Source organism: Teleopsis dalmanni, chromosome X, assembly GCF_002237135.1.
Source record: "Teleopsis dalmanni isolate 2A chromosome X, ASM223713v2, whole genome shotgun sequence".
NCBI lineage: Eukaryota > Metazoa > Arthropoda > Insecta > Diptera > Diopsidae > Teleopsis > Teleopsis dalmanni.
In genome coordinates, this window is record NC_051848.1 from 26,924,391 (window position 1) to 26,950,875 (window position 26,485).

The window sequence follows — 26,485 nt, forward strand, 5'->3', positions numbered from 1 at the left end:
AACCAATAAAAGTATATGGAAGAAAATATTTTTAAAACCAAAACACAATAACAGATCTGCCTGATAAAGTAATATGAAGCCATTTACATATATAAGACATATAAATAATATACATATATTGCTTATAATTTATCAATTGAAATAATATTAAACTAATTTTTGAAATTTTTTCTTTAATTATAATAGAAAATCATGTATTAGTTTATTAGTTTCCATAATATCAAGTATCCATAATATAACACTCTAATCAATACTTGTTTAATGATATTCTTTTAAATATATAAACTCTTAATGATATGAAAATCGACTTGATTGACCCTTTATATTGATTACCAAATCCATATAAAAGAAAAAAAATAACGTTTACGATATAAAACTGAGCAAAATAAGACCAATCAAAGGGATTTTATCCTTTGCAACTGATTTTATGGAAACAAGTATGAAAGGGCGTATATTTTATATACACCAATATTGAATTTTTCATGTCTTACCAAAAGTAACATCAGTTAAATGCCTTCAGAAAAAACAATGTCAGTTGGTTTTATTTTATATATTGTAATACATTTTATAAATACGTGCTAGTTGTTTTTAATACCCTTAAGAATTCGAAGTCCTTGTAAACAATTTTCTCCTCAACAAGAGTTATGTGCATACTCAACATTAAAAATTACTCGATTTATTTGTAACTTTTCATACAACTGCGTCAATGAGCCTGGATACATCGTTTTAAAATAAACAAGATAAAAGCTTGATAAAATTAATTATTTATTGATAATAGATAAGAGGCTGTAATTTAAAATAACACACTTACAAATTCTGAATAATTGTACCGTGAAATCGGTAATACCGGGAATGTTGTACGGATGTCAATAGATAACATACGCGTAATTATATCCTTTGTATTATAATGACAGAATAGTTGTATCTCAAGGAGTGAATTTTAAATTAAATTTAATTTATGTTATTTCGTAATAATAGTTCCTTTATAATGATTCTTTATCTAAAAGTTTGATTGATTTCATTCTACAATGTAAGTAAGTTTTCGCTTTACTAGTGAATAGTTAACAATTATTATCAGTGAACGAATATAAGCAGTTCACTATCACAGTGTACTGCTTTTGTTCAACGCCTATGAAATAATTTTTATTATTTAAGTCCAAGAACGCCCAAAATACTTAAATAGTGTACTGCTTTTGGTATCTTATATGAAATTTTCAGTACTTTTATTAGTGTTCTTTTAATGAGGGCAGTAAATTTTCGTAACGATCATTTCACGCGCATAGTGTACTTTCTATTATCCTTAAAGAGAACAGCAAAATATTTTAGTGTTCTTTAGTGTTTATCAAACAATGCATTTTGGGAAAGTTCGAAAAGGTCTTTGATATGGTAATGATTGAGAGAAGTAGAGAACAAATAAGTTATTTACTCCCTGTCGAATATGTTATACAGCATTATTTTTAGTTTGTCCAAACTTTACGTATTATACATTTCCAGTTTATATCAATTTTGAAACATCTCATATTTTCTCATCTTTTTTCCAACACTGAGGCATTTCTGTAGGGCTTTATATTGGTTTCTTAGATAATTAATACTTATATGTCTGATATATCCACTCTCATCTTCTTTTAGCAACAACAATTGTGTAATGTTGGTGTTACTGACATTCACATGCGATTAAAATCCACAAGCAGAATCTTTAGTGCAAATATGACCCACATAAAAATTTTGTGGAAATTTCAGAAAAAATTCCTGTCTTATGTATTAATTACAAATACAATATAAATAGAAGACGAAGAACTTGATAAATATTTCTTGCATAGGCCAACCAGATATCTTATCTACTTCATACTGAATCTTCAGTTATGTATACGGATAAAGTTAACCATATCCATCCTCTTTTTTGTGATATATTAAATTGTGGATATAGTGAACTTCTTTATAAAATAAACTATTAAAAAGTTGCAATACTTGTTCAAATATCACGTATTTCTTATTCTTTAAAAAACTTATGACCTCACTATATACTCACTATATATAACATATATAGTGAGTATATATAATATACTAATAATATAATATATATCTATTAGTTTTTATAAACCAATGATTAAAAGATTTTTGTCATTGTGAAGTTAAATTAGTTTTAAATAGTAATACAATATTTTCAGATCTTCTTCACTTGCAGAGATTTTTGGATTTTTGCATAGATATTTTTTTTGTAATCTTCTTTCCTTTTCAACCTGACATAAAAATTTTACTATACTCGAAACATCTACTCGAGTAGTTTTTGCACAACACCATTTTAAGGTTTTAATTTTTCTGGTGTCCTGCTGTCTAATTGTGTAAGTATGATGTCATACCAACTTAAAGTATTCCTTTCAAGAGCAAACAAAAGAAGTTCGAGTACAATGAACTTCATGTTCCATATCAAATTAAACCAAATACTTACTAAACTATAAACTCAAACGCAGAGTAAAAGCAAAAACTGGTGAGAATAGAAGGACGCTGTGGAGCAACATGGATATCTGAACTGTCATACTTATCGCCACCTTATCCTTTCCCATAAGTTACTAAATCGATAACGCAACAACAAACACGTTGAGGTTTATGTGAAAGCGTATATACTTGCATATTAGGATGACGGTTGGGGGCGTAAGGATATTTGTGAGTTTTCGCTTTTATTGGGTACTATGAAAATAACTTTAATATGGTGGGACAACCACGCAAGTGGTACTTTACTCAATACAAGTGAAAACACATTGAGAAAATTAAATAAAAATGTTGACATAAATTGATTGCTAGTGGTAATCAAGATATGCACAATATAATTACATATATAAATATAGTTGATTACTTGCACTTAGGGACTTATATATTATGTAAACATTTTAAATCCAGGCAATTCAATTATTTTAAAAACTTTTTTTGTTTTGTTTTTTTGCAGGAATCAGCTTCATCACGTATACCACGCTTGGATGGTGTCTCACGAATACCACTACCAGGCACATTGCGACCACCAACAATAGTAAATAAACCTACAAGAATGTTACGTCCACCCACAAGTATGCAACGACCAACTTCATTTGCTGGTATGCGACCAGAATTGATGTTCACCGAAACTGCTTTGAGAAAAAGTTCATCCGGTGACCGCATAACAAATGAAATCAATTTGATATCTAACAAAACTTCAACGTTAAATACACTAAAACCGGAGTCTCTTCTAGCTAAAAGCTGTCTTAAGAAAAGTTCTTCTGGAGATCGTTTAAATAATGCTTTGAATTTAGTAAGAAGTAAAACACCCACAGCACTTAAAAAATTTTTCGGTAAAACCGAGAAGGTTGCAAATCAATTGAAGTTATCGGCTCCAAAATCGTTGGATAGACAAAAGAACACACCGCTACCAACAGCGCCTTTAATACGTTCAGATACTTTTGTGCGTGGAAGCAGTATGGAAAATGTGTCTGCTTGCAGTACACAACAGAGTCCGACTGTTGAAAGAACTCTTCCTAATGAGACCACGCATTTATTGCAGCCAACCGATCGTCATGCACTCTATACTACGCACACTCTGAATGTAACTCACGTGCCCAAAGCGAAATACGAAATCGAGAATATAAATGGTTTTGACAAGACTTTGTTGCCAACCAGCACGCCAAAGCTGGACAATATGCGTGCACTTGGTATAACTTTCGATAAAGTGATCAATATAGAAGCCACACCATTTGGTAAGACTATGTGCCTGCACCCGCCAAATGGTAATTCCACAAGAATATTGAATGAAACACCATTAGCAGATAAAACCATGAATGTTCTTATAAACACTGAGAATAGTTTAGCAGAGAATAGAAATGATACAATGACAATGCATAATCAAAGTCTAGTTAAGCCTTTTGATGGCACACAAATTATAGAAAAACTCACAAATATGGATTTGCAGAACGCTATAAAAGTCTTAGATTCCACAGCTATTGATTCACCAGCCACTAATGCTACGTATTCTAACCCCGGTTCTATTGATAATTTACCTATGCTTGAAGATGTGTCTGTTCCCTCTGGTTTTGATTTGGACTTCTCACAATTAAATCAAACTATTATAGAGAAATGCACCAAAACTAACTTTGAGTTAAGTAACATAGCTGTTCTCGAAGAAAATACATTGTTGCTGACACCTGACAAAAGTAACATGAAGCTGCCTTTGAATTCTACCATGAATATGGAACGCCTTGTGGAATTGTCAACAAACGAACAATTTCCTGGTAGAAAAAGTGATTTATTTAATTTAACGAAAAGCGAATGCAATAACATAAATACAACACAATTGCTTTACATGACACAGTTGTCATCGTCAGCTACAACAACACCTGACCGTAATTTGGGCTGCACCGGAACTGCATTTCAACATACATCCGTACCAATGCATTTATTACTGAAAGGCGCTCAAAGTGATTTAGTGTTGCCTACACGTACGCCTGACGATGAAATGTTAGGCGAACCAATGGATTTGGATAATACTCTCACTAGTTTAGGTATGCGTACTGAAGAGTTTTTCGCCCAAACGAAACAAAAACAAATACCAGGTGTGGCAATATCACTACAAGATGTCAATAATCCTAATCAAAAACAAAAGTCTCGTTTCTCTTTTGGCTTGGATTTGACAGAATCTACTTTGGATTGCTCAATTGAACTGGTCGATGTTTCACTTTCTTCAAATGCGCTCTCCCAGGCAAATGTCAATTCTGGACTTGAAAATAATATATCAAAATCAGCATCAACGCAACAACTGTTACATTTGAAAAAGCAGAATTCCTTCGAATTAGATGAGAGCTTGGGTATACTTACACCAGATCAAATGAAAGAGTTTCTTGATTCACCCATCACCAATAATGCTAACAATTTAGATTTACCCTTGATTTTAAATGGCGTAAATAGTTCGAATAAATTAGCAATGCATCAAATGCGTATAGATCAAACACCTTCACCTGAAGAACTACCACTGGACCCAGTTGAAGTAAAAACTGATATAACAGAAATTGTGCTGGCGCAACAACAACAGGAACATAAAATGTTACTTTCAGCAAGTCAACAGCGTCACCATATGCAACAACAACATTTGCAAACGAGTTCTATAAGCACTGAACCTGTTTCCTTGCATACGGACACTGAAGTTTCAAAAGCCGATCAAATGACCAAATCAAATGTTTCCAAAATCTCAACAAGTTTTATTACAAGTGTTACAAGTGTTACTAGTCTTGATACTGGTTATCAAGGTGATGGTGAAATGTCACGTCCCGCTTCACGTGGTGCATGTGATCACTCGCCCTCGAATGGTCCAACGGTGCGTAAAGGTGTATCACGTCAGCCCAGCTTTAATCAGCAACAGCAACCACTGCCGCCCATACGCCGGCAAGATCCTATGACCGATTCTGATTTTTTTACCGAATCAGATGCGGATGACATATTCCATCGTGGCGATAGACGCGCACAAGTAATCGATGGACAGTTATATGGTCCTATGTTGCAGCCAACTGCTTCAGTTTTCATAACCGAAGACCCACAAATGGAAGATTCTTGTATGGAATCATCAGGTATTTTTACAGATGTCGAAAATCGTTGTGACGAAGATTTGGTACAAATGCGTCGTCAAGACACACAAGATGCCGCTGTTGACATGTCACCCGACGGTGATGGTGAAGATTCAACAGAAACTGTGAAGAGCAATCGTGAGAATGGCAAGTGCCAGCGTGTAACACACAAAAGCGAAACTGATGCGACTACGTCACCAACACCGGCACTCGGCCAAGGTCAACTCAGTTGCAGCCAAACATCATCAACAATACAAAGCAGCCTAAGTACTGATCGTCTCTCTGCAGCCACACTCTCAAATCGTACTTCTTACTGCAGTGTAGACGGCAGCACCGTCAACGTAGAGTGCAAAAGTTTCTCCTCGCTGGAAGAAGCTTTTGCCGAGTGCGCCTCGAGTGGAGAGACACAAGCGAATAATACGAACGAAACAAATGGCACAAGCACAAATGCGAAGCGCGCTAAAAGCTCCACAACTGGAAATATACAAACGTGCTGCGATCAACAGCGCCAACAACAACCACTGTCAGTGCACAAACTGAGTTCGCCGCGTAAGCATGCTTCGTTAACGTCGCTACTCGGTAACACAAATGGCGTGTATGGTGCTAAGTCCGAAACAAATTCGCCGGTATATACAAATGCGCAAACGTATGCAGTGCGTAAGTCTCCATCGCCTAATAAATGGGATGCAGTTATGAATAAAATAGCCAGTAATAAATTTATTAAAAAAAATTACAATGATGTTAAGTCGAAAGTGTCCACGAGGCTAAATGTGACAAGTGCGGGTGCGGGTGCGGGTACGGAAACTACTGTCACTGCTAATGCAGATGGCAATGGCACTGGCGGCAATACGCCAGCTGCCAATACAATGAGCATGGCGCGTCGTTCACCAAGCTCCAGTGCTAACAGTGGAAACAGTGCTAACAGTGCTAACAGTGGAAACGGTGCTAACAGTGGAAATAGTGGTAATAGTGGTAACAGTGGCATACAATCACCAGTTTCGAAACGTCTGCTGCAAGTTGCTGCGAAACGGTAAGTTCCATATCTCAAGAATAATTTTCTTAATTTTCTTAATTTTCTTAATATTCTAATATCTACAATTTGAACAAATAACAAATTTTATCTCAGTTTCGATTTCGGAATGCCTAAGTTTATGGCGGTAGTTCTCTACTGATACGAGTTTATTTATTCTGATAATTGCTTATCAGGAATTCTTTGGTTTGATTCTTTTATCAAATATTTTATTGTGTACAATATTTTTTGATAACCGCTGTATGTCTTACCAAAAGTGGCACCACAACAAAAAAAAAATATATGTATATATTAAATCACTTAAATGTTGTTCTAGTCTACTGGATCGTTTGATTTCCGTTAGCGGACATTTCCGTTCGAAACTGCACTCTTTCGATCAAATGCTTTGTTTTCGAACAAAATGTTTTTTTTTGTATTTCAAATTTTTTTTATTTTTGCTTAAACGCACGCAATTTCTTATTACATCGCACCGACATACGAGCAGACAGTCCCAGTGATGCCCTCCTCACATGTTTTTTATTTTGTTTATAGATTCGCTTGAGGTACTCAATTTCTAACACTTGTGTTTAATAATTTATTTATTCGACGCTCGTTTCATAAATTATGCCACTTGAGCAAATGTTTACAATTAAAATTTCAAAATAACGCCGAGCTTACCAAATGCTAAGAAATAAAACACTTTTCGATTTTTACGCTGAATGACGTTTATTATTTAGAAATGTTGATATATATATTTTTAATATTGTAGTAAAGAGTTTTCGGTTTTATATTTCGTAATTGGCGGGGGAGTGAGTCAAAATGATAAATTCTCACCAATAACGAAAAGAGAACTTAATTCCGAAATTAATGTTTGTTCAAAGGTAACTTCAACCCTAGGACTTGATTGGAAGTTTATATATATATTGGAACTGTTATAGGGTAGTCATATTTCTAATGTTAAAATATATCAAAATTTAATACAGTATTCTCGACTTTATATACCATTATTGGAGAATCGAAATAGGAATAAAACAGTTTTCATTAAAAGTGAAAAAATAATTTATATACGTCTTCATTCAAAAAATGGATTTCGTAGGATTTGGCTTATTTGAATTAAAAGTTTCATAGGGTCGTCATATTTTTTAATTAAAAATATCAAATTTTAAAACGGAATTTTCGATTTTCATTAAAAGTGAGAAAAAAAATGTGATTTCAAAAATTATATTCATTTAAAAGTTAAAGTTCATAGGAGTTCAATTACAGTCAAACTTCCATAACTCGAATTTCTATAACTCAATTTTTCTAAAACTCAAACTAAATATGGTAGAAGGCAATAAGGTTTAGAGAGCAAATTACATACAATTACAAAAAATTCCTTAACTCGAAGTTTCTATAAGTGAAACCTTTTCTTTGCAAAATGGTATTTCGAGTACTGACATTAATTAAAATTAAATTGCATATTAAACCAGTGAAAGAAAAATCTAAAAACGATTTAATTGATCCAAAATTTTTTGATTTTATTTTCGAGCTTTTTGCGAATTTTTTATTTTAAATTTTTAATATATTCAAACTTTTTTCGAATTTTTTTCAATATTTTTACCAATTATTTTCAAATTTCTCTAAAAATTTTTTTCAAATTTTTTTCTAATTTTTTTCGAATATACGATATGACTGCCTTTATTTCGGACTAAGGTTTTGAATCAGTCACTAAAGAAATAATGGAATTGTTTTTGTTAGAAAAATATGTAGTTTCTTAAATGAAATATAAAATTGAAATTGCTTTTTAAGTTAAGGATAGACCTTACCGACGATTCTGAGGATCCACTTAGGCCAATTGGTCTACTCTGCTACCGTATAAGAAAATCAGAGGCTACAAAACCAACTTGAAGTAACTCCATTATATTTTTTTTTATATTGAAATTTCATTAATAATAATTTCTAAAAAATTTTTATAAAAAACGTCTAAATAATTAAATTAAAAAAAGTAAACAAATAAATTGTTAATTAAAATTTTATCAAAAATAATATATTTTTGTTTCTCTGCAATAAGCTTTAGTACAATTTTGTTTTTATTAAAAATAAGAACATATTTTTACTTTTTCTGAAATTAATTTTTAATATAGTTTTGTTTTTATTAAAAATAATTTCTATTTAATTTCTGTAAATTCCACTCTTAATTGGTTTAAACACAAATAAGTGAAAATGTTAGCTTTGGCATTGGTGAAACGTAAATACCCTTCATATTTCATTATTTAACATTTATTGTTAAAAGTGAGTTTAGGAATAATAAATTTATTTAACAAAAATTTTAACAAAAATATTTAATAATAGTGAATTTTAATCAAATTTAGTAAATTTTTTCGCACAAAAATTATATTGTTCCATTTTATCGTTAAAGCTCCACTTCAATATTGTCAGAATCCTTTTAGAATGTTCTATAAGGATTTGCAAACCTATTTTTTATGCTAAATCTTACGAGTATTCTAATCAAACACAATAACAAATACTGAGTTATGATTTACAAGCAGGGAACTGGATATATAAGAGAGAGAGAGAGAGAGAGCGAATGGCTTACTTACCATATTAAATTATATATAGATGAGTAGCAGAAAATACTAGACAAATTGTTAATTATAACATCCATCTTCTGATCATTCTGACTGCATATGGTATATATACTATCCTTGTGAACTATATAGAAAGAGAAACTTAGCGGTTCGTCTTTTTTAGAATATAAAATATTCCTGAGGTTTTATTAATTATATTCATAGATTAAATTCATTTAAACTTACTATTTTCAAAAAGTGATATATTTAATTTTTCTATTAATTTATTTATTGAAAAAAAATATAAATTGATATTTGTTTGAAAATGCTTATATATGTTAGTAGTAGGTTTTAATTATATATATATTTTACAAAAACTATAAAGGTAGTTTGCACCTAATTGTCAGACTAATAGGCGTACGGACATGGCGAGATCAATTGGCTTCTTTAAACTGAGCAGAAATATACGTATATATATATATATATATATAAGATTAATATGATTATATGATTTTAGATGTCATTTTCATCTTTTTGCAAACATTGTGCCAAACTTAATATACATTTTTTATAGTTTGTATTTGTGTGAAGTGTACAGATGAATGAAAGCATCTGTTTCGTGTTTTGTGTTTATAAACTGTTTATTTTGTTAATACTACAAACAAAAAAAAAAAATTATCTATATATTAAGTTAAGAGAATTATGTACAAATATGAATAGACTTCATGATATCAAAATAATTTTAATATATGTATCTATTGGATTATGTTAATACTGTAACGTTTGCTTATTGTATTCAATTTAATACCACAGTTGTTTTTTATAATAGTTTACTGTTATTAGTTTTTTGTATCAACTTTAGTAGTTGAAAGTATGTTTAATAAATCTATTTATTTGTAAATATTTCTTTTTTTCATTTTAAAATTAAAAAAATTGGATTTAATTTTATCCAAAAAAATTTGGTTTGAAGAATTTAATTGTTAGTAGTAGTAAACATTAATGGTTTTCAATATACATCACTGATGATGATTATTTAGTAGCATTCGAAACAGTTTATATAGTCAGTCCATAATTCCATTGAGCTAATAATTTTTGCTAATTATAAATAAGAGCCTATTAATAATGGGCTACAACTAATCATAATTGGAGCCACGTTCTAAGCTCTTTAATCAATAAGTGAAGAGAGTTTTAAAATTGCACTAGATGACACAAGAGTACAACCACTTCAAAAAAGTCGAGAGTATATTGAAGATAATACGGGATATAAGTGTTCTTATTTTCCTCTTAATGATGGAAACTTGTAAAAATTAAAACAGCACTGATAATATATGTATATATGGTATTTGAAGAGAACACCTAAAATTCTCGTTACTTTTTAATCACACCATGTATGAAGTGCATATTATATTAATAAAAATCTAATTACTAATTATTAGTAATTCTTCTGGAAAGCTAAGTAGATTATAAATTATTTGATTTGCAATTTGTTTCAGTTTATATATTCACTTCATTTCAATTTCAGTATATATTTAAAATATAGGTAATTAAATTTCTCTCATATGTTGAGACAAACATATAGTTTTAAGGAATACCTTGTTCAAAAAATCGGATTTTTATAGTAACATGACTAATAAATAAATAATATATATATGTTTTCTTCAGATATTTGTTACTAATAAATAATTTTATTTGATGTTATGGGTATTAATAAAATGTTCCAAAACCTAATTAACTTTAGGTTTTGGAATGTTATGGGTATTAATAAAATATTCCATATAACCTAACTTTAATATTGATTGGAACGGCTTTTAAGAGTGGAATTAAATAATATATTAAACTGTAACCAAACACAACTCTGTAGAATATACTATAGAGTATTTATGGATTTCTGTGTTTGAAAGTAATGTTATATATATATGTATACTATATACATATAGTATGCATATTTAAACAGTTTTTCATTTAAATATTTAAAACAGTTCTTATAAAATTACATAGATAAGCTTTATATAAGCTTAATATATCTTCTTTAATTGTAGAATCTTGAGTTAATTAGTGCTATTTGTGTTCAAAGTCGAATTTTCGAAATAATTCGAATATCAATAAATAATTCAAATAGTTGAACCTATTCGCTGAATAGTTCGAATATTATATTATTCAAATATTAATATATTCGAATATCAAATTATTCAAATATTAATATATTCGAATATCAAATTATAAAAATATTAATATATTCGAATATCAAATTATTCAAATATTAATATATTCGAATATCAAATTTTTCGTATATCAATTTATTCGAACATCAAATTATTTGAATAAATCGAACAGCACTAATATATATGTATATGTTTATTGAGGAAACAAGATATACTCGTTAATAAAAATGATATACTCGTTGATTTCATAAAAATCCTTTTGTGCTTACCCCATAAACTTTCAAATTGAATATATATACTGCATATATAATTTTTTTAATATATATCTAAGTTCCTTTAGTGAAATGCCAACACTAACAAAGTACTGTTGCTATAGTTTATATGTGCTTTAAATAGATCTGAAATATATTATAAATATATGTGATAAAGCTATTATAAAAATATTTCAGTAATACATATATTATATTTTAATAATAAAGTGACTGAAATTAATGGAGACCATAACTTGGAACTGTCTTTTGGAATTTAAGTTAGATAGATTATAATTTGTAACACTGTATTGTAATCTAGCACTTTACACTCCTAATCTAATTATTAACTATTTGTTTCTTGTTATATCTTTATTGCTAAATGTCATTTAGTTAATTGCAAATTAAATAAAAAATAAACTTTTTTTTATAAATGCAATCTTGAACTTAGTATATTTTATGGAATTTATTTACTATTTTAGCTTTTCATATAGTAGAACTAAACCATATTATTTTATTATAACGTTGACTGTTGTAAATATAATTATATAGTAAATTTAAATAATTCAGCTCATTTGTATATTAAATATTGCTACAATAGATTATTACAGATATCGGTAAGAGTTCTAGAAGGTGATTAATTACCTTGTAGTTTCACTCGTTCAACACGTCTGCGAAACTGTTTCTAGTCAATATTGCGGGTAGCTAAAGGTTTTCAATTCTCTATAATATATTATAAAAAACCATTTGATTTTCAAAACTATTTGTACTGAAATTTAATTAAAACATTGTTAATTAAATACTTAAAGCCGATATTCATTGGGAACATAAATTTAGATATGCAATGCTCAATAAATGTACATGAGTTCGCCTTGAGATTTTTTTTTTCATTAGCTAATGAACATAAAAATAAACACCTGCGTCTCGAAATTGATGAATGTATTTTGTTGTTAATAATTCTTTACATTAGATTAAAAATTCACCTTTTAATTATATAATGTAAAATATGTATCTACTGGTATTATATGTATAAATGCGCACTTACTTATCTAAAACAAAAACAAAAAAAAAAAAATTGCGTGTTGCAAGTCGAATATTTGCGTAAAAACAGGAAATTTTATATAAAAATTTATAGTTGTAAATAAAAAATGACAAGTTGCTGCAATATTTCAGATATTTTTGCGAAATAATATATCTACCATATTTAGTGTAGTAAAAAAATTTTCTTCAAACACTAAAATATTTTCAAATATCGTAAATTGATTCAACACGTAGCGGAACTTTTTGCACAGTATTAATTTGAAAAAAATTTATAATTAAAGATATTGAAATTCCAGAACTTAGTGTTTTAATTTAAGTTTAAAGTAAAAATTTAATTATCTAATAAACAAATTTTATACATTTCAATAGTATTCTCTATATAACTATAGCAAAATATTTGAATACTTTAGGTGTTAATTATTCACTACTTTACTATGCATTTCATGGATATTATAGAAAATGGAAAATTTAAAAAATTACAATAAAAATTTGTAGTTTAAAACTTAAGATGCTATATACATATTATTTAATTTGACCTAGTCAATAATAAAATAGTAGTTATGTTTAGTGTGCTACATACATGTCATTGCCTTTACTCTATCGCAATGAAACACCGAAACACCGATTTATAGTTTCAATTATTTATTCTATCCACAAAAGTATGACCTTTTATGAAATTTACAAAACTGATTAGTGCTTTTTATATGGACCATTTCATTAAGAAAGGCCACCCACAGTCGTTAAGAACAATAACAAATTATATGTTAACAAAAACCTGAACCTGGTTTTATAATGTACTTAACTTGAATTCAAATCTCTTCTCCATGCCAATTAGGATCCAGTTCGAAAAGTCTTGATTCTTCATTGTTTATTAAAAAATGACATCATGTATATAAAAAAAAATTAAATAACTTCAGATTTTATAGTTGAAGGATTATATATTAATATATTAACTTAATAATAATACTAGGATAATATTATTATTATCAACTTTCTATTTAAATTATAAAATGCAAATCTCATCATCGTTTTGTCCTAATTGGTTTGCTTGTTTAAATGTAGGATACAATCCAATCACTCAGTCCGTCAATCAATTTTCTCAAATTGTGTTCTAATTAAATTTTCTATCGCTTCGCCGTTTTACTCTCTTTATACAAATATCAACTTTTAATAGTATTATGAAACTAATAACATGTTTCCACTGCTTACTTAGTAGTTCACTTAAGCAACTTTAAGATTTTATCGTTTCCATTGACAGAAGGTACTTATTGCATGTGGAAGAGCTTTTATGTGTCAGAAAATTCTAAGAAAGCTTGTGTTTGTTTAATCAAACTTCACTTAATATATCGCACAAAAACTTAAATATTATAAGTATAACTAATATATTAAATATACATATTATATACATTACATATGCTGCAATAAAAAAACGAAATATTTTTTTAAACAAATACTTCCTCAATGCTTTTGTTTACAGCTCAGCTGTTGTTTGTTAGCATTTCACATATAAAATATATGATAAATATTTCAAATTTTCATAATTTCCCTTGTGGGAAATTTATTTATTAAATTTGCATTCAACATTTTTGGTCTAATATTCCTTACTTTAATTTTAAGTAAGTCAAAATGCACGAAAGCTCTTTGTATGGTTAATGAAATTTACTTAGTAACTTACAGTGGGCACGTACTATAAGTAGAGTTCTTGTTATCTATTAAAAATTTATTTTTTATTTTATTTGTTATCTATCTGTTTGCAATTTATTCTCATAAGTTTTTTATTCCGTTTGGGAATAAATAATTGAAAATAACATACTGAAAAATCTTGTTTCTGCATTGTTTACTAAAAAGTGTCAGCATATATAAAAAAAATAAATAAATGAAATAATTTTAGATTCTTCAAATGCAAGATTGTTAATTAATAAAATAACAACTTCCCAATTTTTGAATAAATGTTCAAAAAGTCCCTTGGGCCCTACATATGCTACTTGACATCAGTACCGAATATTTTAACAACAAAAAAATTTTATTATACAGATCAATGTTTAAAAATAATGTATTGTATTTAATTATTTCATTAAATTGTGTCTTACTTCACCTCTCTGCACTCGCCACTTTAGTCACATAGTTCACAAAATTTTTTTACGTATTAGCAATTTAATTTCATGGATAAACTTTTAATACGTTTGCAGTTCTGTTTTAAATAAATTAATTTTAAATTATACGACGTTTTTTTAAAAAATAGTAAAAAAAAATAAAAAAATAAAAAAAAAATTGTTGAATGGCTACAAAAATTTTAATAAAAATGACAACGGTTTTTTTTTAAGAATGACAACAATTACAATTAGAACATCGATCGTAGCGTGACCTTTTAATACGAAACTCTCAAATTTTATTATATTTTATACGTACATATTTAGTTTAATATTAAAGTTTTTTTAACTTCAATTTATAGAAACAAGGTGTGATCAAAAAGTAACGGGAATGCTTAGTTTTTTAAAAGGTATTTCTTCATATTAGAATTCTCAAGTTTCTCAAGTTCTCAAGTCTCAAGTTGTCTCTACGATTTTGATTTCACTTTATCTATTGTTAAAGAAGCTTGTCCTTCGTGTGTTTTTTAGAGATCTCTGCTGAGAAATAGAAAATAATGTCTCATCTAAAAAATGATGCAGTTACGCTATTATAGTGATGTTTTAACCATACTTGTATAAATCACAAATTTGTAGAACAATGTTTGCTTCTACTCGTCTTATGTTTAAAATATTCATTAATATCTATTTTCCAGTAACTTTTGAAATTTGATTTTCTATTCGCAAGTGTAATTCATATTATTATTCCCGAATTTTCATCGTTTATAGACATGTAAAAATGTCTAGATTTTGCGTATTCATCGATTTAACCTTTCTAAAAGCTTAAATTTCAAATATTTTAAACATCGTTTGTTTTAAGTTAGAAGGGTTCCAATAAAAATAAAAAAACAACAACAAAAATTTTAGTTAATTTATTGACATTTGGTTGACCATACAACGCTGTCTCGATTATTGTCAAATACTTATTATCAGTGATCTTAGGAAGTATTCGAATTTTTTAATTAGTTTATAGTCCGTAAATAATTTGTTTATTTTTATTATTCAGATATGCTTATGAAAGCTTTGTTACGAAAAGAGTGAGGATAGCTTACTTTATTCCTAAATATACTGAAAAACATTTTAGCCTGGTTTGGGAGTTCTTTTTATCCATTTCAACCTATTTCTATTTCTGTTATCTATCTTATTATTTTAAATTTTATTAGTTTTCTATGCCAATTGAGATTCAGTTTGAAAAGTTTTGATTCTTCATTGTTTATTAAAAAATGACAGAATGTATATAAAAAAATATAAATTGAATAGCTTCAAATTTTATATAGGTGAAGGATTATTTATTAATATATTATCAACTTAATAATAGTACTATCTATTAGTTTTTTGATTTTTTTTTTGAACGTTCTCTTTTTAATTGAGAACTATTTTACAGGACATCTTGAAAAGTTCTCCAAAATGATGATTTAACATATCGTTGCAAGGTGTAGCTTCTTCAGAAAATCAGATTTTATAATAACATGACCAATAAATAAATAATATATATTAACGTTTCTTTAGATATTTGCTACTAATAATTTTGTTTTTTTTTTGATGTTATGGGTATTAATAAAATATTCCAAAAACCATATAACTTAACTTTAAGTTTAACCACATAACCTGAAGGTTTACCTTTAAAATTGATTGGAATGGTTGGTAATAATGGAATTGATAATATATGAAACTGCAAATCAAACACAATTGTATAGAATACACTATAGAGTATTTATGGATTTCTGTGTGTAAAAGTAATTAGAATTGAAAGTGAATATAAAACAACATCAGAGTGCTTGTTATAAGTAGTTTTTAAGTATATATCCAAACGGTGTCATTGAATGTGAAAATTACAGATTTTAGTTTGTATCTATTATTATAGATTTTCAAAATTTTTAGATCTCTATTTATGCTGCAAGGCTAGTTTTGTATTAATTTTGCGTGTATATTAACATGAATATATATATATATATATATATATATATATATATATATATATATATATATATATATGTTTAATCGATTTTTATTTTTATGCTTCTGTATATAATTTAAATTCTAATCCATCTATATCTAATCGATTTATCGTATTTCTTCCTGACAATATTAAACTAGAAGGGAATGGATTTTACGGGATTTATTCCGTAAGGAGTAAACATTGTGATCTCTTATGTAAACTGTTGATTTTAAGTAACTTAATTTTATATATAAAATAGTTTTATTTTTGCATTCTAATTACACTTTTAATGGCTCCTTAATAAAGTCTTTTGACGTCCATGAAGAATTTTTTAGTTAGAAATTCTGCAAGAATGATTATTTTGAATGAATCATTGAATGAAATATTAATACACTGAAATCGAAATGAAATGTATCTTGTTAAATGATTTAGTTTCTTTGATCAGAGTTGTAGGTTCTGAGTTTTGTACATAAAGTGGTCGATACTATATCCAATGTTATGATTATCATAATGATAAAGAGCAACTTTTAAAGTATTAAATGAAACATATTAATTTGTTTGGTTTTGCTGATTCAGACTATGCTCGATACTACACCATATTAATTTGATGACTCTCATAATGATAAAGATCATTATGTATGTAATTTCAGTGTATTTTATGTTATCTGCAAAACTTTAATTTAGTACAAAATTGATTAAATAATTGAATATATATATACATATATAATTTATATATAAAGATGTGAAATAATTCTTTAAAAAATGTGCTGTATAACTTCAAAAAATCATAACATTTCATTAGAAAAAAAGGATAATTTTATATAATAAAATTTAAATTTTACAATTCTATATATATAAATAATTTATTAATTATAAAGGAATATATTTATATAAGTTTATATTATATTTGAAATTAATATAAACTATTAATATAAAATTAATAAAATTATATTATATACAAATGTCTATTCTATTCATAATGCTTAGTGAGAAGTCTATTGATATTATTTTATTTTATTTGAATATGATGAATAGTTTAAAAATATACCCAACTGAATGAAATATTATTAACAATTGTTTTTTGTATTAATTAAAGAAATACATTAAAATTTAAATGGTAGGGTTTCCCACAAACTGCATTTCTGTTTTTTTCTCATTTTGAAATCGGAAGTTTTTATCTTCACAGTATGGAACCATAACTACATACCAGTAATTAGTCTTAATTAATAATTTTTATAAATATTCTTACTTGTTCAAAACACTTCTTTAATTTAAAAACAGTTTTAAATATTCGTACAAGTTTTTATGCTCATCATGATCATGGCCAGTTCGCTTGAATTTATTGATCTGTCGATCCCGTCACTTAGGCCAGTTTCGTAGTTCTATAATTTAAAAGCCAAGAAATACGAGTTTTTGCATTTTCATTCCGGCGTTTTTACTGGTTTTGTGGCGCGATCTCGAAGTTAATAAAAGTATCTATAAAAATTAAAAATATTTTTTCCAAGTATTGTTTAACCTTGCAGTATAATACTTTATCAATAAAAACAACAACAACAACAACAACAACAACAACAACAACAACAGATAGAAGTTATTATTAACAAATTTACTTTGAATGTTTTGTTATAGATAGCAACGTGTTTAATATTTTAGTACTTAAAGTAATGTTGAAAAAAAAAATTTAATTTTTTTTTAAATCAATTTATTTAATCAGTAATTATCATATATAATTAGTAGAAGTTTAAGTTTTCTCACTTAACGTCACTATAATGATTGTTTCTTTTTTGCTTGTATCTCAGATATTCGTATAATAATTGTTATATGGTAATTTGTCAATTTGAAAGCATGTGTAAGAAATTTAAAAATGTAATTAAAATTCTTTTTTTTATAAAAAAATTTAGTATGTATCTTTTTAACAATTTATATAAAATCACATTTTGGAATTAATATTTTAATAAATAATTGTAAAAAATGTTCTCACAAATTTTTCCTACAAGCTAACAATATTATACTGTGATATCATACTTTGTAAACTATTTTTATCACTTGAGTATATTTTTATTATTTTATATTTAAATCAACTGTTTTTTCAATAATAATTTTGATTGTTCTGCGATTGCACAAAGCATCATTGTGGAACAAGTGTTGCAAGAAACTCTATGAAATGTTATCATCTGACTTTTTATTTCTCTCAAAACTGCAATTTCAATATTCGGAAATGCGTTTTGAACCGACTGTGGCCATAAAAGAAAATTCACTGAAGGAGTTCAATGTCACATCTCTATTAACCGGTAAAATATGTAGAATATTGGTATATATACGATTGGTAAATATAGAAGATTGGAAATATGTAGAAAATTGGTACTAGATTAAGGGCAATAAAATGAATTTCAATTATTAATTATTATTCGATTCACTATATAACTTTCATAAGTTATTCAGTGAGATTTTACACAGAATGTATAATAAAATTTTGCTTTCGAAGTACAGTATTTATTAGAATTTAGTTTAATATACGAGTATTATAAGATTTTCATGACTCCAGTAACACATACTTCATTGTGCGTTTTCATTACTCTATATAAAATGTATTGCAATTTTATATTTAGAAAAAATTTTTTTTAAGAAAATTCAATACAAATTTTTAATATGCTTTTATTACCTTATTTTTATTATAAACCTTGTACTATAAAAAGTTTTTATATCTTTAAAATGATTATTTCGGATTTTAGTTTACAATAGTTTAGCCAACCTAACAGACAGACACTGTTTTTATGTTGATTAGTTTAGTTCATATATCTGCAATTTTCTTCAAAATTATTTATATTTATTAACAGTTATTAATTTTAGTAATTAGATATTACATACATATCTATACATATTTACATGTCCATAATTGATATTTAATTTACATTGATGTGTTGACTATTGATTTACATGAACAAACACAACTTAATTATCGCAGAAGAGTCCGAAACAAGGAATGCCCACTCACACAAATAAGTCAACTCTATTTAATAAAAATAATTGGGTTATACTGATTGTAGAATGCGCTACATTTAATTATTTTTCTCTAAAATTTTTAAGCTTTTGATATTAAAATTATTAAAAATAAATAAAATATTCGTTCTCTTGCGACTTCAGTCGCATTTAGGAAGATTTCGAATGGCTTTGGGGTTCGTCAATACTAGAGTATTTGCAGGCGTCATTTTGGCAAGAACCAATAGTTTTCTTGGTATGCCAAGTTCACTGTGCAGATGATAGTCCACATGCTTTTTATTATAAATAACAAGTTTTTATTTGAAGTCAATAAAGACATAGTATAAGTTTATATTGTCTTTTTAATATTTTTCAATATTGGCCATTACTGGATTATTCCGCTTTAAGTAGCGGAACTCTTAAGAAAGTTCGACACTAAAGTATCTTTTTGACTTTTTTTTAGCGGTTTGAGGTTAATTAAGACTTTGATATTAAGGTTTATAGCAATACCAGACTATTAATTTAAATTTGGGATTTTAAAGGGTTAAAAAATTATTTCTTTTTTTTAAGAGATGCGTATTTTGTGCTAGGAATAATTAGACAAAAATATTTTTAGCTTATCTTTTAATGTAAAAAAAAACGATTTTAGTTTTTAAAGGATTTATAAAAAATGTTATATTTTGAGAGATATGAATTTCGTGCCCCCAGCAAAATTAATAGTACTGAATAGATAAACGTTTTTACCGCAGATTTCTCTACTCCTCTGCTTTTTTAATGGGAGGAAATTTCAAATATTTTTATTAGTCATCCTGTTTAAGAAGTTGTTTTTATGATAATAAAACATTTTTTTTTAAGAAGATATAAATTTCTAGCAAATTCGTTAGAAATAAATTATAAATTACCATTTGATCAATTAACCAATTTCCCCTTATAAATTACCAATTACCACTTTTAACTTAAATATTTTTCCCTAAATTCTATCTTTTTTTTAAAAAAGCAAGGATGTGTTTCATATATTTCTTAAAATAATTTAGTTGTGAAAGAGATAGATTGTCGACTCTGTTTGGAAGCAGTCGAGACTGCCAGTCACATTCTCCGTGACTGTCCAGCCCAGACGGAGGTCACTGGGTCGAGAACTACTCTTCTCTTTTGACATTAGGAGGTCCTAAACGGCCGACATTCTGACTTTTATTTGGACTTTATTTTTGACTTTTATTCGGTTAGAGTCTATTGCAGCACATAAGATCAATAATGGTCGCAGTGCTTTGCATCGTTGGAAGCTGGTAGCCCGTTTATTCTTATTCGTATTCCTAATCTAGTTGTAAAGACTCAATTTCAAAAAATATTTAATACATTCATAAATCTTAAAATAAAAGAAAATTTTATCTGCTTAAATTTTTTAACTTCAACTCAGTACTTGCAGTTATCCAGACTGCTACGAGAAGAAAGGGTTGCTAACTTATAAGTCCAGCAGTCTCAAATCAATTTAAATACGTATAAAAATCGAAAAAAAAAGATCAGGAAAAGGTGCTTTAATTGTCTCGTATAGTGTAATTCTTCGATATTTTCTCGGTAAATTCTAGAACAATTTTATATTATATACGTATGCAAATAAATCAAACTTTTCTACTAATCTTGGCTGAGGAAGTAAACGATAATAAATGCATTTTTATCTTTTTCTGCTTGTGTTTCGATTTTAGAAATTAGATAATGTAAAGCTGTTTCCATTACTTTTTATTGTTATATTTTTTTCAGCTACAGTAAAAGTTTGGGAAAAGATATTAAATGCAGCAAATGAATCTTAATGGTTATAGTAAGCAGTCTCATATATTTGTTTCCGTACGTCATGTTGCTTGTAATCGACCGCATCATTATTTGAGACGACAGCCCCCGACAAGAGCGGATCGAATTGCGGCAGTAAACGATTGATCGTAATTTTAAATAATTTGCTCATGTTTTCAGTAGGTGTATTAGGTTGTAAGCAAGTAATTGGACATAAATAGCTTTTTTTTAAACTTAATGATTGCAATAAACATCAAGATATTTCGGTTAAAAGTTAATTGCCTGGAATGTAAACGAACTACGTTAAATTTCAAGTCAGTATTTAAAGTAATGATTTCAGTGTGAACGATAAGATTGGAAAAATTCATTTGCAAATATTTTTTTAAAGCAAAATTTATTAATTTTACCATAAAATGGTATCTAAGAAACTTTTTAAGTTTTTCCGCAAAACATAAATTTTTTATACAACAATTTGAATACAATAATTAAAGATATATCTTTTTTTTGAATTTTAAAACTTTAAGTTCTTAATTAATTTTACAATCGAGAAGAAAACAACATAATTAGTTTTTTGCAATAAAACTTTTATAGCGTTGTTGCAAGAAACTATAGTAGTTAATAAAGTCTTTTATATAAACAAATACTAAACTTGCAGTTAAGAAAAGTTGCATAAAAAGTATCTTAAAGATACTTTGTTTGCAGTATGAAAATGTATGGCTACGCAGTAGAAGTTTTCATGCGACAGCAAAGCATTGACATTTAAAAGTTAATTGATGTAAAAGCAACATAATATTTATGTGTGTATGTGTGTATCTGTGAGTGCTGATGAAGTAGTTGCGGTAGCCGGGGTCTTTGATACATACACTCTATAGTTGTTTATAATTATAACTGTCGGTGTCGTTACAAGTCATAAATAATTAAGCGTAATTTGCAATTGCTGTGATTAAAAACGCAGTGTGCGCTGTTGCGGTTGCTTAGTTAAAGTTGTTTTTAATCAAATGAATGATAAAAAGTAACAGCAATAAATTATTAAAATATTTCGCAGCATAAATATATATTTACGGTGAAGATTTCTATTTTAATTTGTAAACATGAAAATTAGTAAAACTACAAAACTAAAACTAAAACTGAAACAAAAAATAATTACTAAAACCCTGCAGTGTTTGCAGAAAGTATTTAATACATTAAATCATTGCTCGCTCTCCTTGAAATGTTGCATTCATATTGCCGCCCATTTTTTGCATGTTTCCCCATTTCTGACTGCTGTGCAAAGCTCCATAAAGCCCTACACCGAAGCACCACCCACCATTTTTTGTACGATCTTTGACAGTTATTTAACGAAATACATTTTTAACATTTACACTGTGTTTTTTTGAAATTTCTACATTGCTCAGTTGGAAAATTTTCAATTAAAAAATACAAATCTGGTGAAAGAAATTGCTTTCTCAGTTCCTTTTTATAAAATCACAGTATGAGTGAAATTAAAATGCTAAACTTGAACTTAACCATAAAGTCATCAATGGTATTTAGAACATTTTATGTATCAAACAAACAATTTATATAAAATAATCATTAAATCTTGACTACATGGTCATATTTAACATACTCAATCTTTTTGGATTTAAAATTTTTTTTTTAACCTAAAAAGCTCCTTAAATATTGCTTAAACTTTACAATTTTTTTATAAATATTATATTTTTCAATTATAATTTATTAATTTTTTTTTAAATTTTCGAAAGTGAATCCATCTATGAGGGCTTGAACCCTGCCCTCCAAGCTCCCACATTAGAATTTTATTAATATAAAAATGAATAAATATTATATTATAGACATATATAATAAATAAATATTTATATATTTAAATAAGTATAAATATTGTATTTCTTACTTATAATTTTTTAAATTTCATTAGAAGTTTTCGAAAACGAAGCCATCTATTCAGGTTTGAAACCTGTCCCCACATTATAATGAATACATATATATATATAGATTTTGTGTTTTTGGTATATTATGCAGAAAATTATATATGTTTGTTTTATTTTATTTATTTTATTATACTAAATATTACTTATGTTTATAATATTTAACTTATATTTATAATTTACATTAAAGAAATTACACTAATGAAAATTTTAAATGTAATATTAAATGTGTATGTAAAAATTTGACTTCCGGAGACTTCGTTAAAATCCGATTAATCGAATAATCGGAGAACTTCCGTTTTGAAAATAACCGAATAATATAAACAGCACTACTAACCAGTAGATACCTTGATAAAATAAAAATGGTATGTGATAAAAGCAAAATACTTTGGCAATGGAATGTAATAATGATGTATAATATAGAAAATTGATTAAAAAATTAATAAACATTATCGGCAGTATTAGATTTTCGTCACTATAATTTTTAATCTAATTTTTATAATTGTAATTACAAAAAGATATTCAAATTAGCTAAAGCTATTTGGATGATCTGTATTCCTTAAACATAAATTCACTATATTAACAAGACAGCTAAATTTGGTGCTGAATGACACTGTCAGATAAGCTATCTTAAATGATGGCTAAACAACAATAAGGATACATCATTTTCATCACGGGATATAAAATCTGATAATGGTGTGTCTTGACAAATTGCATATTATCTGTTGAGATACATAACCTATAAGTTTTAGGTCATGTTAAAATTTCAGACAACATGGCAAACAAACTTACCAGGAACAGTGCAATATCGCTGCTATTTGTGGATTCGTAGGACGTAGTTCTCTTAAAATTTCGAAAAAGAAGGAGAAACAAAGAAAGCAGAAGGAGACATTTTAGTAGTGCTAATATAACCCAAATCTCTTATATGGGCTTTCAACATTTCTTTGTTTGACTTAGTTTATAGGAGGATTGACAAGGTATTATCGATGACTTCTGAGAGCGTAACTAAAAAATAAAAGAAAAAAATAAAAAAAGCAATACTGGGACAATCTAATAGGATTAACATAATCAAAATTCTTTTACAAGGATTTTGAGCCAAAATTGATTCAATAAAAATATACATTTTCTAAATCGGCTTAGATTATAAGAACTGATAGGGTGTTGTAGGTTTAATTGTTACCTTAAAAAACTGGCAACTTACTCTAATAGAAACTGTAATTTTCGTAGGCAAGTGATCTCAAAATAAATGCTATGACCTTAAATGAAACTGATGCAAAAAGAATTACTTGAGGATCTAATACTTAATAATAAATTAAAATTTGGTAAAAAAAGTCAAATTTGAATTCTTTGAGAATATTGGTCTCTGAGATATGCTCTCAACTCATGTAGCAGGTACATGGGGTATGCTCTCAACTCATGCATTACACTGCATGTTTTTCAAATAGTTAATATAACGTTTATATGGCGGGGGATGGTACATTTTGAAAATGGACTTCACACCGGTGTAATTTTTATCACTTCACAGACCAAGAAATTACTTCCCGGACTTTAGTCACTTTGAAACAGGAATAGAAGTCTGAGTTGCACTGCGTTGTTTTCACATAGTTAAAATATGGTTTATTCAACAGATTTTGGTTCATTTTGAAAACGGACTTCACATCGGTAAGATTTTTTTCATTTCTCAGACGAGGAAATTACTTCCCGTACTTAAATCTTTTAAATCACTTGTTTTAAAACACATTTTTTTTTCATTAATATTATTTTTAGTTGAAAAATCTAGCCGTTTTATGTTTACTTAAATTGTATATATAGAAGTTTTTCCCAACTCTGAAGTTTATGAAGACTTCATAGTATCTCTAACTTAAAGTCTCTAACTTAAAGTTATATGTATTAAAGTTAATGTGATTGTTGCTTAGAGAACTTGTCAATTTAGCCACTTTAAGTAAATATGAGCTTTTACTGATGCATACTTAAGATTATATGATTATTTATATGCTTATATGATTACTATAAAATATTTTTATATTTTGCCAATTATTTTTTATGTTCACACAGTCGAGTAAATATTTCCGTAATTGTTTTTTTTAAATAATTTGCATCACTTTAATATTTGAATTCTGGTAAATAATTTTAGTTGCCTTTTGTTTACAAAACAAAATATTTATAATTTGCTAATAAAAAATTTTTATGCAATTTTCTAATTTTTTTTTTAATTATTTCAAGAGTTGAATCATTTTCCTATAAAATTTGCATGTATTTTTTTTAAAATAAATTTGCTAAATAACTCAAAACTCAAGTAAAGAAATAATAGACTTTTCTAGTTTTAAATATTTGTAAACTGATGTTATGATATAAAAGTTATATTAAGACAAATGATTTAAGTGCATTACGTTTGCTATTTTTCAAATAATCTTCACAAAGCCAAGAGTTACTTTCGGTTTAGTCACGTTTGAGAATCGTGTAATTATGAATATACTTAATAATATAAAAGATTAAAAAAAAATTAAAATTACGTTATTTTATGAAAGAATGTTTTCTTAATGAACAAATGACACAATTTTAATTAGATTCTACATCTAATTTAAATCTGTTAATATTTTTATTGAATAATAATTATGTTTATATTACAATACATACAATATATGTATATCTATTAAATAAAATTAATAAACATTAGTTGAGGAAAATGCATCTTTATATATATATATGTAAAATGATGAATGTCATTACAAAAATTATTAATATTTATTAAGACTGTGTATAGTCCTTATAGTCAAGAGTCTTTGTATATATATATATATATATCTTCTTCTTCTTATGTGGCCATAACAACCCGTTACCGAGTTTCGGCCTGACGCAGCATGTCTCCCCAGGCGCCTCTGCTGCGTGCACGCCTTCTCCAGTCTCGTATATCAAGTCCAGTTAGTGCTCCCTCAACTTGATCACTCCACCGGAGACACGGTCTACCTCTACGTCTTCTTCCGCCGACTACTGCTTCAAACACCTTTTTCGCCGGAAAATGTTTAGATAAATATAGACATATATATATAAATAGAAAGATATAGAAAGATATATATATATATTTATATATGTATATAATATATATATATAATATATATATACATATATACATATGTATATACACACAC

At 27.5% G+C, this 26,485-nt stretch overlaps 1 protein-coding gene across 1 annotated transcript in view; it reads left to right on the forward strand.

The window, feature by feature from the left end:
• LOC119687521 overlaps positions 1-26,485 on the forward strand; it is a 326,485-nt gene that overhangs the window by 58,217 nt on the left and 241,783 nt on the right. The window contains exon 2 of the mRNA XM_038101864.1: positions 2,945-6,612. Within this exon, the coding sequence (XP_037957792.1) occupies positions 2,945-6,612 (3,668 nt within the window). The remainder of the gene's footprint in view (positions 1-2,944; positions 6,613-26,485) is intronic.